Below are 12,839 nucleotides of genomic sequence, written 5' to 3' on the forward strand. Positions count from 1 at the left end.
AGACAATAAGAGACAAACAATAAAGCAAAAGGTTATACAGCTGGGTGCTTGACATTCAGCCAAGAGCACACACTAACTCCGAAAACATTTCATTAAATGCATCAACATGTTGCATATGCATAGATCTTCACACATTATTCAAAATCATCTCCCCTCAACCTGTAAATCAACATTTTTTTCAATAAATTGCCTCCCTGGGTTTCTGGTTTCCAATAATCCAAGAATGTGCAGAATTTCCTGATTATATTTTTTTTTTTACCATTCTCTGAATTAGTTACATGAACAAAAGCTTTTTACATCGCCATGTTATAGTCTAAGAAAAATATATATTTATCACACTACTATTTCTAAGTTTTGTGAATAGCAGAACTAAAAGAAACTATATTCATACAGTAAAGTTTTCCATTATACATATAGCATTAATTTTAATATTTGCAAAAAGCCAATAATATAATATGTACTTATAACAGTATAAAAGCAAGGGTCCTCTTTCTTTATCTCTGAAAGCAAGGGTTCTCTCTCTCTCTTTGTTCAAGCCTCTCACCAGATCACAGCTTTTCAGCATCCACACACTCCAGCACGAGTGCCTTTTTCTCATGGGCTGTGGGTGAATGCTGCATGCCCCCCATGCACTTCATGAATTATAGGGAAACAATTTGTTGTATTATAGTCCTCACCATGGCTTGCAGAAGAATCTCAGCTCCAATGCTTGGAGCACCTCCTCCTCCCCTCTCTCTTTTGCACCAACCTTAGTGTCACCATACTGTTCTCCTCATGTGTCTTCACGTTTTCCTTTTCTCTGACTCGGGAGAGAATTGATGTTCATAGGTTCATTTGTTATCAAATTCTATTGATTGAAACAGTTTCTATAGAGTTCTGCAGTGTTGGAAAGTTGATATTTTCTGAAATACACCAAAGGACTCCCATTTTTTTTATAGGTGAGGATTATTGTGTAACTTTTAAAACACCTGACCTCTAGTTATGGATGCAAAAATTATTATTTGTTCAATTAAAAAGTGGGAAAAAAATCAAGGATAAAAGCCACCAAACCTTTTTTTTACAAAAGGAAATGTTACCTAGGGAAATAGGAAAACAAAGTATTATAAAACATATAATGCATACATGATTTATCAAAATTTTACCTTCACAAATATAGTAGTGCATTAGTCAAGGAGTTTCTTTGCCATTTTTAAAATGGACTGTTATAGCAGATTTTAAATTAATTTATAGCTTATGTCTGAATTGGAGGGGAGTGTACTAGATGCTTTCTGACCAGCTATTTTTACTCTTTAAAATTTTTAAATTAAATTATTCATTAGTTATTATTTTTACAGGACGTTGAGATATATTTATGGATGCTTGCAGAAGTCTGTTCAAAACAAGTGGCCAGCTAATACGACAATGAGAACGAGAGTTGTTAGGTAAGTTACTCGTCATTTTATGCTGAAAATAATATTTTATTGTCTTATTACTGTTGATACGCAGAAAAGACCATATAACTCGTGAGAAGTGAGAGTTATAAAGTAGGTATGTGTTTATTCAGTGCTGAGGTGCACCCCGAAACTTCAAACTACTTCCCTATTTATTCCCTAAAAGCGTAGGATTACACAATATGCCTAATACATATTTATGTGCCAGCCCCGCCTAGTCCCATCTACCCTCGCTTCGTATTAAAATGAACCAAAAGTCCTTTTACGCTTGCACCTCCCCAGTTCGGGGGTCTCTGACGAAAGCTTCCAAACTCTTTATCGCACTTGAACTTTTCAACTTTATCTCCGGAGCATGCGTCTTAGTCTCTTGGGCACATTCCAGGCCTTGAGATTAGTTCTCACTGGTTCAGGGTTTTGGATTTATCACTTATCACTGGTAGCCTTGCACCCTTCACCCTGTTTGCAAGTTCTGGCTCTGTTTTTTGCAAACCAGTCTGCCTCTCCTCCTGATTTTGCAAGCACAGTAAATGTCAGGCATTCCTCATTTCCTTGGTTAGCTAATTTTGATGAACTGTACCTTACTCCTCAATTCCCTGTCTCACTGTCATACTTCAGTGTGCTTATCAATTTTTTCTTTTAGTGATAAAAGTTTTTAGTATTTATATAGATTACAAGAGTATTTAAAATTATTGTGGTACTGGGGCATGATATCTCAATTAAGGATCTGCTAGATTCTTAGTCGTTGTTGGAAACTTGCTAACAGTCTAGTATAGAGGTCAGTATAGCTATACTTAATAGCTTCAGCTTTGAAATTACTTGTATTTTGTTAATTTATTTAATCTAAGATCTTGGGAAAGAGAAAAAGTTCTCTCAAACTGATAGTTAACCTTTTATATCCTCTAATGATTATGTTCCTGTCATGCCATCTGGGAGGATTGTGCCTTATCCAGGGACTCTTATGTAGTGTGTGCTAATTACTGGAAAAATCTTACACATGCTAAGTGTCATTTAAAGTGCAGACATAACATGTTAAAGAAACTAATACCTTCTCAGAAAGGAGGTTGGACTGTCAATTAGATTTTACTGAGGTACTTTCTGCATTGGAATATATAGTTTTCTGAATCAATAAAGGCTCCCTGTGCTGATCACTTGGAATCAGCATTCATTTTGGAAAATACATACTTTTATGCTGTCCCAGTTTTATTTCTCTGCTCCAGCCCAATCATGTTGAAACATTCAAGAGTCTCTTTAAAAATGTGCCAGGATACTGAACCAGACTCCTTTGAGCTGGCACCGAGTACAGAAAATCCAGTCTGCATTCATAAATCAATTGAATAAATAGTTTTCTTTAACACTATCAGTTGCTAGTGCAGGTCAAAAGAACCTTTGACAAAAATGAGGTCGTGACACTTGTTGCAAATGTTACTGGGGATTTAAAGATTTCAAAGCCACATCTTTTCTACATTTGCATTACCTTTTTTTTTTTTTTTTTTTGCAAGCCTAGTTTTCTAATAGACCAATATCTGGCACTGATCTGATTTACTGAGGTGAATCTCCCATTGAACAGTGTCTTCAAGATGATTTGTCATTGGCTCTTGTTTATCACTTTGGATGGAGACAGAAATGAAGATATAGGAGTCCTTCCCTCCCCAGAGTTTCAGTTAATGTTACTGTACTTAATACAGTACCTACCATGCTTATTTTCCTGAAATTTAGTGTTCATAACAATAATGACTCAAGATTTTAACGAAGAAAAATCTTCCATAAAATGCCTGCCTGTTGCATGGAGTCGTGGGTCAGAGACAGAGGCGACATGACCTCTCAGAGATCCATATTACAAAAGCCTCTTTTATTGTTCGGACCTTTTTTATATAACGAAGTTGAATGTCCTGGATATACACGTGATTTTTGGGGTCTTAACATGCCCATTTCCCTGGCCAATGATACATCTGAATTTAGGGTTCAATTAATTGACTGGGATCCTTTGTATGTGTTCAAATCCATCCTATCATTACTCACTCAGGGACTTGTTTACTTCTAGGCTAGTTGAGTTTGGGCTTGTCCTGGTTTGAAAGGACAGGTGTCTGCCAGTAGGGGCAGAAGTTTCCCTTTTTGGAATAGAGACTTTGGTTCCACTCCCCTCCCCCAAGTATTACGATTGTTTGAATCAAGGACTCTGAGGCAGAGATAAGGGGGGGTGGGAATAACAGCTCTTTTACTAATATATCTAACTATACAAACAGAAAACAATAACAGTTAAAATTGCTAACAGAACGAAATAGATAACTCGGTGTCAGTCCCTTTAGATGCAAGCACGCTGTCTCTGTACTTAGTCCAGAGCCCGGATTTGCCAGAGGGCAGACGGGAACGAAGGCAGGAGGGAGGGGGGAGGGGCAGCAGCGGCCACGCTGGTCTCGGGCGGGAACGGGCTTACCCTCACCGAGGGCGGCGGCTCCTCGCTCACCGTGTGTGTCCGGGGGATCAGCTGTGTCCGCAGAGGCAGGAGGCTGGAAACGGGGCAGATGCAGGGCAGGTGATCGCAGAGGGTCTGGCTCTCCTGTGCTCGGCCACGCGGCTGAAGATCCCAGGCGTCCTCCTCCCAGCTCGCCGGAAACGCGAGTGCCTTCCTGGAAGCTTCAGAGGCCCCTCCGGGGGCCGTCCCCACCCACCCCTTTTGTCTGGACCCATCAGGGACCCTGGGTGTAGCCCGACCAGCTCCATTGGCATGATAATGGGAAAAATTCTTTCAATTGACACAGTAACAGAAAAGCACTCAACCCTCAACATTATCCACCCCGAATTTTTTCCATGCCAACATGCTACATCATATTGAAATCTTTAAATTATATACATACATGTAGTTACAGGCACAGTATCATATATAGTTCACCCTAGAACAAGGTCCCCTTGGGGTATGCATCGGGTCTCTCCATTCTTTTGCATCACCCACCAAGTGCAACCTGGTCCTTGAGCGAAAACCACCCCACGAACAGGATTGTCTTTGCTGGAAGCAGAGTTCACCCAGACAGTTTTCCCTAACATGCCTCTCAGGTGTACCACTGGAACCTTATCTCCATCTGCTGCTCCCAAGGGCTCTGACTGGGCAGGGCCTGCTCGGTTAGTGGAACCTCGGGTATTCACTAACCATGTGGCCTTTGGTAGATTGATCTCCCAGTTCTTAAAAGTCCCCCCACCAAGTGCCTTTAAGGTGGTTTTAAGCAGACCATTGCACCGTTCGACTTTCCCAGCCGCTGCTGCATGGTACGGAATATGGTACACCCACTCAATGCCATGTTCTTTAGCCCAGGTGTTTATAAGGCTATTTTTGAAATGAGTCCCATTGTCTGACTCAATTCTTTCAGGGGTACCATGCCTCCAGAGGACTTGTTTTTCCAGGCCCAGGATGGTGTTCCGAGCAGTGGCGTGGGGCACAGCGTAGGTCTCCAACCATCCGGTGGTGGCTTCTACCATGGTCAGCACGTAGCGCTTGCCCTGGCGGGTCTGAGGCAGTGTGATATAGTCAATCTGCCAGGCCTCTCCATACTTATATTTGGACCATCGCCCCCCATACCAGAGGGGTGTCACCCGCTTGGCCTGTTTGATGGCAGCGCACGTGTTACAGTCATGAATAACCTGAGAGATGCTGTCCATGGTTAGATCCACCCCTCGGTCTCGTGCCCACTTATAGGTGGCGTCTCTGCCCTGATGGCCTGAGGCATCATGGGCCCATCGAGCCAGGAACAGTTCTCCCTTGTGTTCCCAATCTAAGTCTATCTTTGAGACCTCTATCTGTGCAGCCTGATCTACCTGCTTGTTGTGCCTGTGTTCTTCATCAGCCCGACTCTTGGGAACATGGGCATCCACATGACGGACTTTCACGGGGAGCTTCTCTACCCGAGTGGCAATGTCTTTCCACTCATCAGCAGCCCAGATTGGTTTTCCTCTACGTTGCCAGTCAGCCTTTTTCGACCTTTCCAGCCAACCCCACAGAGCATTGGCTACCATCCACGAATCAGTGTAAAGGTAGAGCTTTGGTCATTTCTCTCTCTCAGCAATGTCCAAGGCCAGCTGAACAGCTTTGAGTTCAGAAAGTTGACTCGATCCACCTTCTCCTTCGGTAGCTTGTGCAACCTGTCGTGTGGGGCTCCATACGGCAGCTTTCCACTTCCGGTTCATCCCCACAATGCGGCAGGAACCGTTGGTGAAAAGGGCATAGCGTGTTTCATCTGCTGGCAGCTGGTTGTACGGTGGAGCTTCTTCAGCCCGGGTCACTTGCTTCTGCTCCTCTTCATCAGCGAGACCAAAATCTTCACCTTCTGGCCAGTTCGTAATTATCTCCAAAATCCCAGGGCGATTTGGGTTACCAATACGGGCGCGCTGCGTGATGAGGGCAATCCACTTGCTCCATGTGGCATCGGTGGCGTGGTGAGTAGAGGGAACCTTTCCTTTGAACATCCACCCCAGCACTGGCAGTCGGGGTGCCAGGAGAAGTTGTGCTTCTGTGCCAATCACCTCTGAGGCAGCTTGAACTCCGTCATAGGCAGCCAAGATTTCCTTCTCTGTGGGAGTGTAGTTGGCTTCAGATCCTTTGTAGCTTCTGCTCCAGAACCCCAGGGGTCGGCCTTGGGTCTCACCAGGCACCTTCTGCAAAAGGCTCCAGGACAGACCATGGTTCCCAGCTGCAGAGTAGAGCACATTCTTTACCTCTGGTCCTGTCCTGACTGGGCCAAGGGCCACTGCATGAGCGATTTCCTGTTTGATCTGGGCAAAAGCTTGCTGTTGTTCAGGGCCCGAATGGAAATCGTTCTTCTTGCGAGTGACGTGGTAGAGAGGGCTCACAATCTGGCTGTACTCAGGGATGTGCATTCTCCAAAAGCCGATAGCACCTAGAAAAGCTTGTGTCTCCTTCTTGCTTGTTGGTGGGGACATTGCAGTGATCTTATTGATGACTTCAGTGGGGATCTGGCGCAGTCCATCCTGCCACTTCACTCCCAGGAACTGGATCTCTCGGGCAGGTCCTTTGACTTTGCTCTTTTTAATGGCGAAACCGGCTCCCAGTAAAATCTGGATGATCTTCTCTCCTTTCTCAAACACCTCCATTGCTGTGTTCCCCCACACAATGATGTCATCGATGTACTGTAAATGTTCTGGAGCCTCACCCTTTTCCAGTGCAGCCTGGATCAGTCCGTGGCAGATGGTGGGGCTGTGCTTCCACCCCTGGGGCAGTCGGTTCCAGGTGTACTGCACGCCCCTCCAGGTGAAAGCAAACTGAGGCCTGCACTCTGCTGCCAAAGGAATGGAGAAGAATGCATTTGCAATGTCAATGGTGGCATACCACCTTGCTGCCTTGGACTCCAGCTCGTACTGGAGTTCCAGCATGTCCAGCACGGCAGCGCTCAGCGGTGGAGTCACTTCATTCAATGCCCGATAGTCCACAGTCAATCTCCATTCTCCATCAGATTTCTGCACAGGTCAGATGGGACTGTTGAAGGGTGAGTGGCTCTTGCTGACCACCCCTTGGCTCTCGAGATCACGGATCATTTTGTGGATGGGGATCACAGCATCTCGATTTGTCCGGTACTGCCGGCGGTGCACAGTCATGGTGGCAATTGGCACCTGTTGCTCAGTCACTTTCAGGAGTCCTACTGCAGAGGGGTTTTCTGACAGTCCAGGCAAGGTGTTCAACTGCTTAATGCTCTCTGTCTCTACAGCAGCTATTCCAAAAGCCCACTTGAACCCCTTTGGGTCTTTGTAGTAGCCGTTCCTGAGGAAGTCTATGCCTAGAATGCACGGTGCCCTTGGGCCAGTTACAATTAGATGTTTCTGCCACCCCTTCCCTGTCAGGCTAATCTCAGCTTCCAGCAAAGTGAATTCCTGTGATCCCCCCGTCCCCCCAACAATGGAAACAGGTACCTTCCCCACATGTTCTGATGGTATCAGGGTGCATTGTGAACCAGTATCAACTAACACTTTATGTTTCTGTGGCTTTGACGTGCCAGGCCATCGCACCCACACTATCCAATAGATCCTGTCATCCCATGCCTCTCCCTGGCTAGAGGCAGGGCCCCTCTAGCCCTGGTTATTATTTCTTTCCTGGGCATACATAGCGGAGGTTCCTTTCAGGGGATCTGACAGAACATCCTCCTTGCTGTAATACCCTGCACCTTGCTTGTGGGAGGTTGAGGCTACCTTCATTTTAGTGCGGCTCCCTTGGTTAGCATTTCCCTCCCTGAGCTGACGCACCCGTGCTGCCAGGACAGAAGTGGGTTTCCCATCCCATTTTCCCATGTCTTCCCCATGGTCTCGCAGGAAAAACCACAGGTCAGCTCGTGAGGTGTACCCTCTCTCCCTAGCTGGGGGACGTGAAGCTCTGACTTGGGGGCCTGTGACTCGTACTGCTGCTATGCTGATCTTCCTCACCTCCTCCCTCACCTCCCTCATCTCCTCCATCATCTCCTCCCTCATATCCCTCATCCTATCTTCGACCTGTTGGAGGTCCCTGGCCACGGCAGAGACATTAGCCTGCATTGGGCCATTCATCATGCTCTCGAAATTTCTGAGTTTGTTGGCAACAGAACACACTGTCTCTGGACTGTTATCAGCATTAATCATTGCTATGTAGGTGGTATATTGAGATGGACCCAAGGTTGCCAGATTCCATAACATCTGCCCTGTGCACTTGACCTTGTCAGGGTCATTGTCATGCTGTCCATCCCTGCCAAAGAGTACCTCTAATACTGCTGTCTCTCTCAGCTGCTGGATCCCTTCCTCAAGGGTCTTCCAGCGCATCCTACGGTGGTGCTCCTGCATTCTCTCTCTGTGGACAAACTTCTCTCTCACACTCATTAAAAGCCGGTCCCAGAGGGAAAGGAGGCCTTGCTCCCTTACGAATATCTGGTCCACACCTGAATCCTGAGCCAAGGATCCCAAATTCCTGGCCTCAGTTCCATCCAGTTGAACACCTGTTCCCGTAAGGTCCCAGACCCGAAGTAACCAAGTTGTGAAAGGCTCACGGCCCCGCCGAGCAATGTCTTTATGCAGGTTACGGAGACTATCGTATGAGAGGGACTCGGTGACAATCTCAACCTCTGGCTCCCTTGCTGGTTGTGAGGACCCTCCCTGCTGATCCCCATTATCTAAGTGCCTCGTTTTAATCTTAGATTTCCTAGTTTCCACAGGAGCAACTGCTGCTGGCTGTGGCTGCTCCTGTGATCCAGCTGGAACCTGGACAGATACAACATCTACGGGTTCCACTGCAGCACCATCTGACTCTCCCTCTTTAGGGCAGGGTTTCTCACCAGCTGGAGAAAAATACTCCTTCATCATCTGGCTATGCTCCTTCAGCATTTGGCCTATATCCTTCAATAGAGCCCCCACCCACTCTGGGTGGCTCATTTCTGCAGTGGGCTGTGGGGCAGCATCAGGCTCTGGGGCAGCATCCCTAGTCCCTGGGGCAGGCTCTGGGGCAGCATCCCTAGTCCCTGGGGCAGAGGCAGGTTCTGGGACAACATCCCTAGTCCCTGCGGCAGAGGCAGGTTCTGGGGCAGCATCCCTAGTCCCTGGGGCAGGTATCAGAGTTGTTGTCCAAGCCAATATTCCCTTGTTTCTGAATGCTAAGTAGAACAAGCCTACCAGCAACACCAGCCACTGTATAATAACAGTGGCAATTAAAACACATCTGAAATCCTTGAGAACCAGTGGGGTAGCCTCAAAAAACTGGGTGATGGGTTGGGAGAAAATTTCCCTTGCACTCGTTATCTCACAGTAAGTACCATTACTGAAATAGCCCCAGAAACACGCAGTTAGAGTACGATAGCTCCGGATCCATGCAACCGCTTCCCAGAAAAAATTAAAAACCCATGAATTCCTGACATAATCAATCCACCAAACCAATCGGACAATAGCCACAGCAACCTTGGTGAGGGGGCCCAAATTCAAATAAGGGCTTGCAAATTGGAGGGAGATGGCTGTGACCACATGGAACACAAACCAGATTAAACCAGACAACATATTGCCAGTTAAGAGAGCTGTTATTCCTGTCTTAACTCTCAACTCAGTGCCCTCGGGCCCCACGTTGGGCGCCAAAATCTGTCCTGGTTTGAAAGGACAGGTGTCTGCCAGTAGGGGCAGAAGTTTCCCTTTTTGGAATAGAGACTTTGGTTCCACTCCCCTTTCCCAAGTATTACGATTGTTTGAATCAAGGACTCTGAGGCAGAGATAAGGGGGGGTGGGAATAACAGCTCTTTTACTAATATATCTAACTATACAAACAGAAAACAATAACAGTTAAAATTGCTAACAGAACGAAATAGATAACTCGGTGTCAGTCCCTTTAGATGCAAGCACGCTGTCTCTGTACTTAGTCCAGAGCCTGGATTTGCCAGAGGGCAGACGGGAACGAAGGCAGGAGGGAGGGGGGAGGGGCAGCAGCGGCCACGCTGGTCTCGGGCGGGAATGGGCTCACCCTCACCGAGGGCGGCGGCTCCTCGCTCACCGTGTGTGTCCGGGGGATCAGCTGTGTCCGCAGAGGCAGGAGGCTGGAAACGGGGCAGATGCAGGGCAGGTGATCGCAGAGGGTCTGGCTCTGCTGTGCTTGGCCGCGTGGCTGAACGATCCCAGGCGTCCTCCTCCCAGCTCGCCGGAAACGCGAGTGCCCTCCTGGAAGCTTCAGAGGCCCCTCCGGGGGCCGTCCCCACCCACCCCTTTTGTCTGGACCCATCAGGGACCCTGGGTGTAGCCCGGCCAGCTCCATTGGCATGATAATGGGAAAAATTCTTTCAATTGACACAGTAACAGAAAAGCACTCAACCCCCAACAGGGCTGTAGCTTCAGAGTAGCTGCAATGTGGCACCTGTAACAGTGTTCTGCAGCAGTTTTCCCTTCAAATTGAGGCTGCTCTTATTAGAGGTGTTTGGGCTAGTCTATTGCAAGCATGTCAAACTTAGAAGCAAATACCATGTCTCTTCCTGTTTCTTCCAATCTCCAGGGAGCACCATGTGGCTTTCCCTAAGTGATATAGCTTGCATTGAGAATTTTTCTGGGATCTCTGCTGGATACTGTAAATATTGAGTCCCATTCTCTCTTCATCAGTGGATACTTGCGACTTGTCTCTAGAGTACAGTTTTGTGGGGTTTTTTTGCAGCCTCCAGTGAAGAATATTATCTTTTGCTGCACTAGTTTTGGTCCAGGAATAATTACATATTCAAAGACAGGTGGATAGTTTTTAAGTGCCTGAGTAGCTTGTCTTCTGTAAAATTCAGAAAGTACTGCCATTTCTGTTTCTCTGTAAAAGACCATACATAGGTATTGATTCATTCCTAATTTAGTCAGCTTGACTACTGTAAAAAGCAGCAAACTTTCTGTGTCTGCAAGGTCCATCTTGGGTTCATATCCCAGTTGTCCTCAGGCCATCTGTCATGGTTTGATGCTGGCCCAATGCCAGGCACCCACGAGAGTCACTCACACACCCTCCCATGCCAAAACTGGGAAAATGAGAGAATAAAAATTAACTGAGGGTTCATGAGTTGAGATAAGGACCGGGAAAAAACACTTCAAAGGGCAAAACAGGCTCAACTTCAAGTTACAAAGTGAATTTATTACTACTAAAATCAGAGGAGGATAATGAGAAGTAAAATAAACCCTTAAAACACCTTTTTCTCCCCAGCCCCTCCCTCCTTTCTGCCAACAGCACAGGGAGACAGGGCATGGGGGTTTTGGTCAGTTCATCACCGAGATTTTCTTCTGCTGCTCTGGGAGAGGAGTAGTTCCCCTGTAAGACTGTGGGGTTCCTCCCATGGGTCACAGTTCTCCATGAACTTCTCCAGAATGGGTCCACTCTCACAATCAGCAGTCCTACCGCACCTGCTGCAATATGAATTACCCCCATGGGCACACAGTCCTCCCAAAACTGCTGTGACGTGGGTCTTTCCATGGGATGCAGTCCTCCAAGAACAGGTTGCTCCACCCTGGAAGCAGGGGCCCCCTCTCTCCAGTGGGACTCCCACTGGATCACAGTTTCCTCCAGGCATCCACCTGCTCCAGCATGGGCACCTCCTCCACGGGCTGTGGGTGGATCTCTGCATCCCCCGTGCATCCCCATGGGCTGCAGGGGACAACCTGCTTCACCATGGTCCTCACCATGGCCTGCAGAGGAATCTCGGCTCCAGCACCTGGCGCACCTCCTCCCCCTCTTTCTCCACTACCCTTGGTGTCACCATTTTGTTTTCCCTCACATATTCATACCTCCTCCGCTTCTCTGACTAGAAGAAAACCTGTGTGTATTTTGTTTAGATTTCTTCTTAAATATGTCATCACAGAGGCATTACCAACCTCTCTAATTGTCCCAGGTTTGGCCAGCAGTATGTCCATCTTCAGAGACATCAGGGATTGGCTCTGCTGGACATGGTAGAAGCTTCCAGCAGCTTTTCACAGAAGCCCCCTCTGTGGCTCCTCCGCTACCAAACACCAGGCTGTGCAAAACCAATACACCATCTATAGGAGAAATTAATGTACATGCCATCACTTCAAAGTTATTTACTTCTTCGTAGCTTTAAATTAATCTCATAGAAAATAGTTTTGTTTCACACTGGGCCAGCAGTGTTTTGTTAACCCATAATCCATGGTTCTTGGACAAACAGGAGACTTCTATAACAGTATATATTGGAATTGAAGTGTGTTGGACACATGAAAGGTGTGTTAACCTCATTGCTACATGTGTCACTTCCCATTAATAATGGACAATGCCATCACTGTGTACTTAAAAGCAAGGTAATGCAAGGTCCACTTCCACTCTTTTGTAAGAGGTCAACGTTCGGTATTGCTGTAGTGAAAAGACAGTCTGCTGGTAGTGTCCATGCACTCTGAACAAAATGAGAGGTGAGTTAGATTGCTTTAGTTGGTCCATATGTCTCTTCATTTTACAGCAGTCTTCCAGAATTATGGTTAACCTGAAATGGATATTTTATTTTATTTTTCTTTTACTTTAGCTGTCAACAGAAAGTTAGATTTTTCTCATGGTAAACTGAAGGATAGTTGTCGTGTTTTGGCACTGGCCGGACACCAGGCACCCATGAAAGCTGCTCACTCACTGTGCTGGTTTGGATGCAAAACCAGTGAGAGACTCCAAGTCAGAAATACAATTTAATAGGAAAAAATAATAAAAATACATGCAATAGTACAAAAGAAAACCACTGACAGAGCCAGAATAGAACTTGACATCCCGCTAGTTAGGGTGGTGGTAGTAGTCCAGATGAAGTGGCCTTGTTGAAGTAGTAATCCTGTAGAAAAGTCTGGTAGCTCTTGTCCTCTGGAAATCAGTGGGTAAGGGCCGCCTTGGTGTTCCAAATCTCATTTTTTATCTTGGTAGGAAATGTTTGGTTCCTCCCCCTGGCTAGAGCATTTCACAATGGG

The 12,839-nt window shown here is 46.6% G+C and overlaps 1 protein-coding gene across 1 annotated transcript in view; it reads left to right on the forward strand.

The window, feature by feature from the left end:
• Window positions 1-12,839, forward strand: part of LOC306814107 (ras GTPase-activating protein 1-like) — a 197,792-nt gene that overhangs the window by 150,014 nt on the left and 34,939 nt on the right. The window contains exon 20 of the mRNA XM_079329830.1: window positions 1,335-1,421. Within this exon, the coding sequence (XP_079185956.1) occupies window positions 1,335-1,421 (87 nt within the window). The remainder of the gene's footprint in view (window positions 1-1,334; window positions 1,422-12,839) is intronic.

Source organism: Erithacus rubecula (genome assembly GCF_903797595.1).
Source record: "Erithacus rubecula genome assembly, contig: SUPER_W_unloc_6, whole genome shotgun sequence".
Lineage (NCBI taxonomy): Eukaryota > Metazoa > Chordata > Aves > Passeriformes > Muscicapidae > Erithacus > Erithacus rubecula.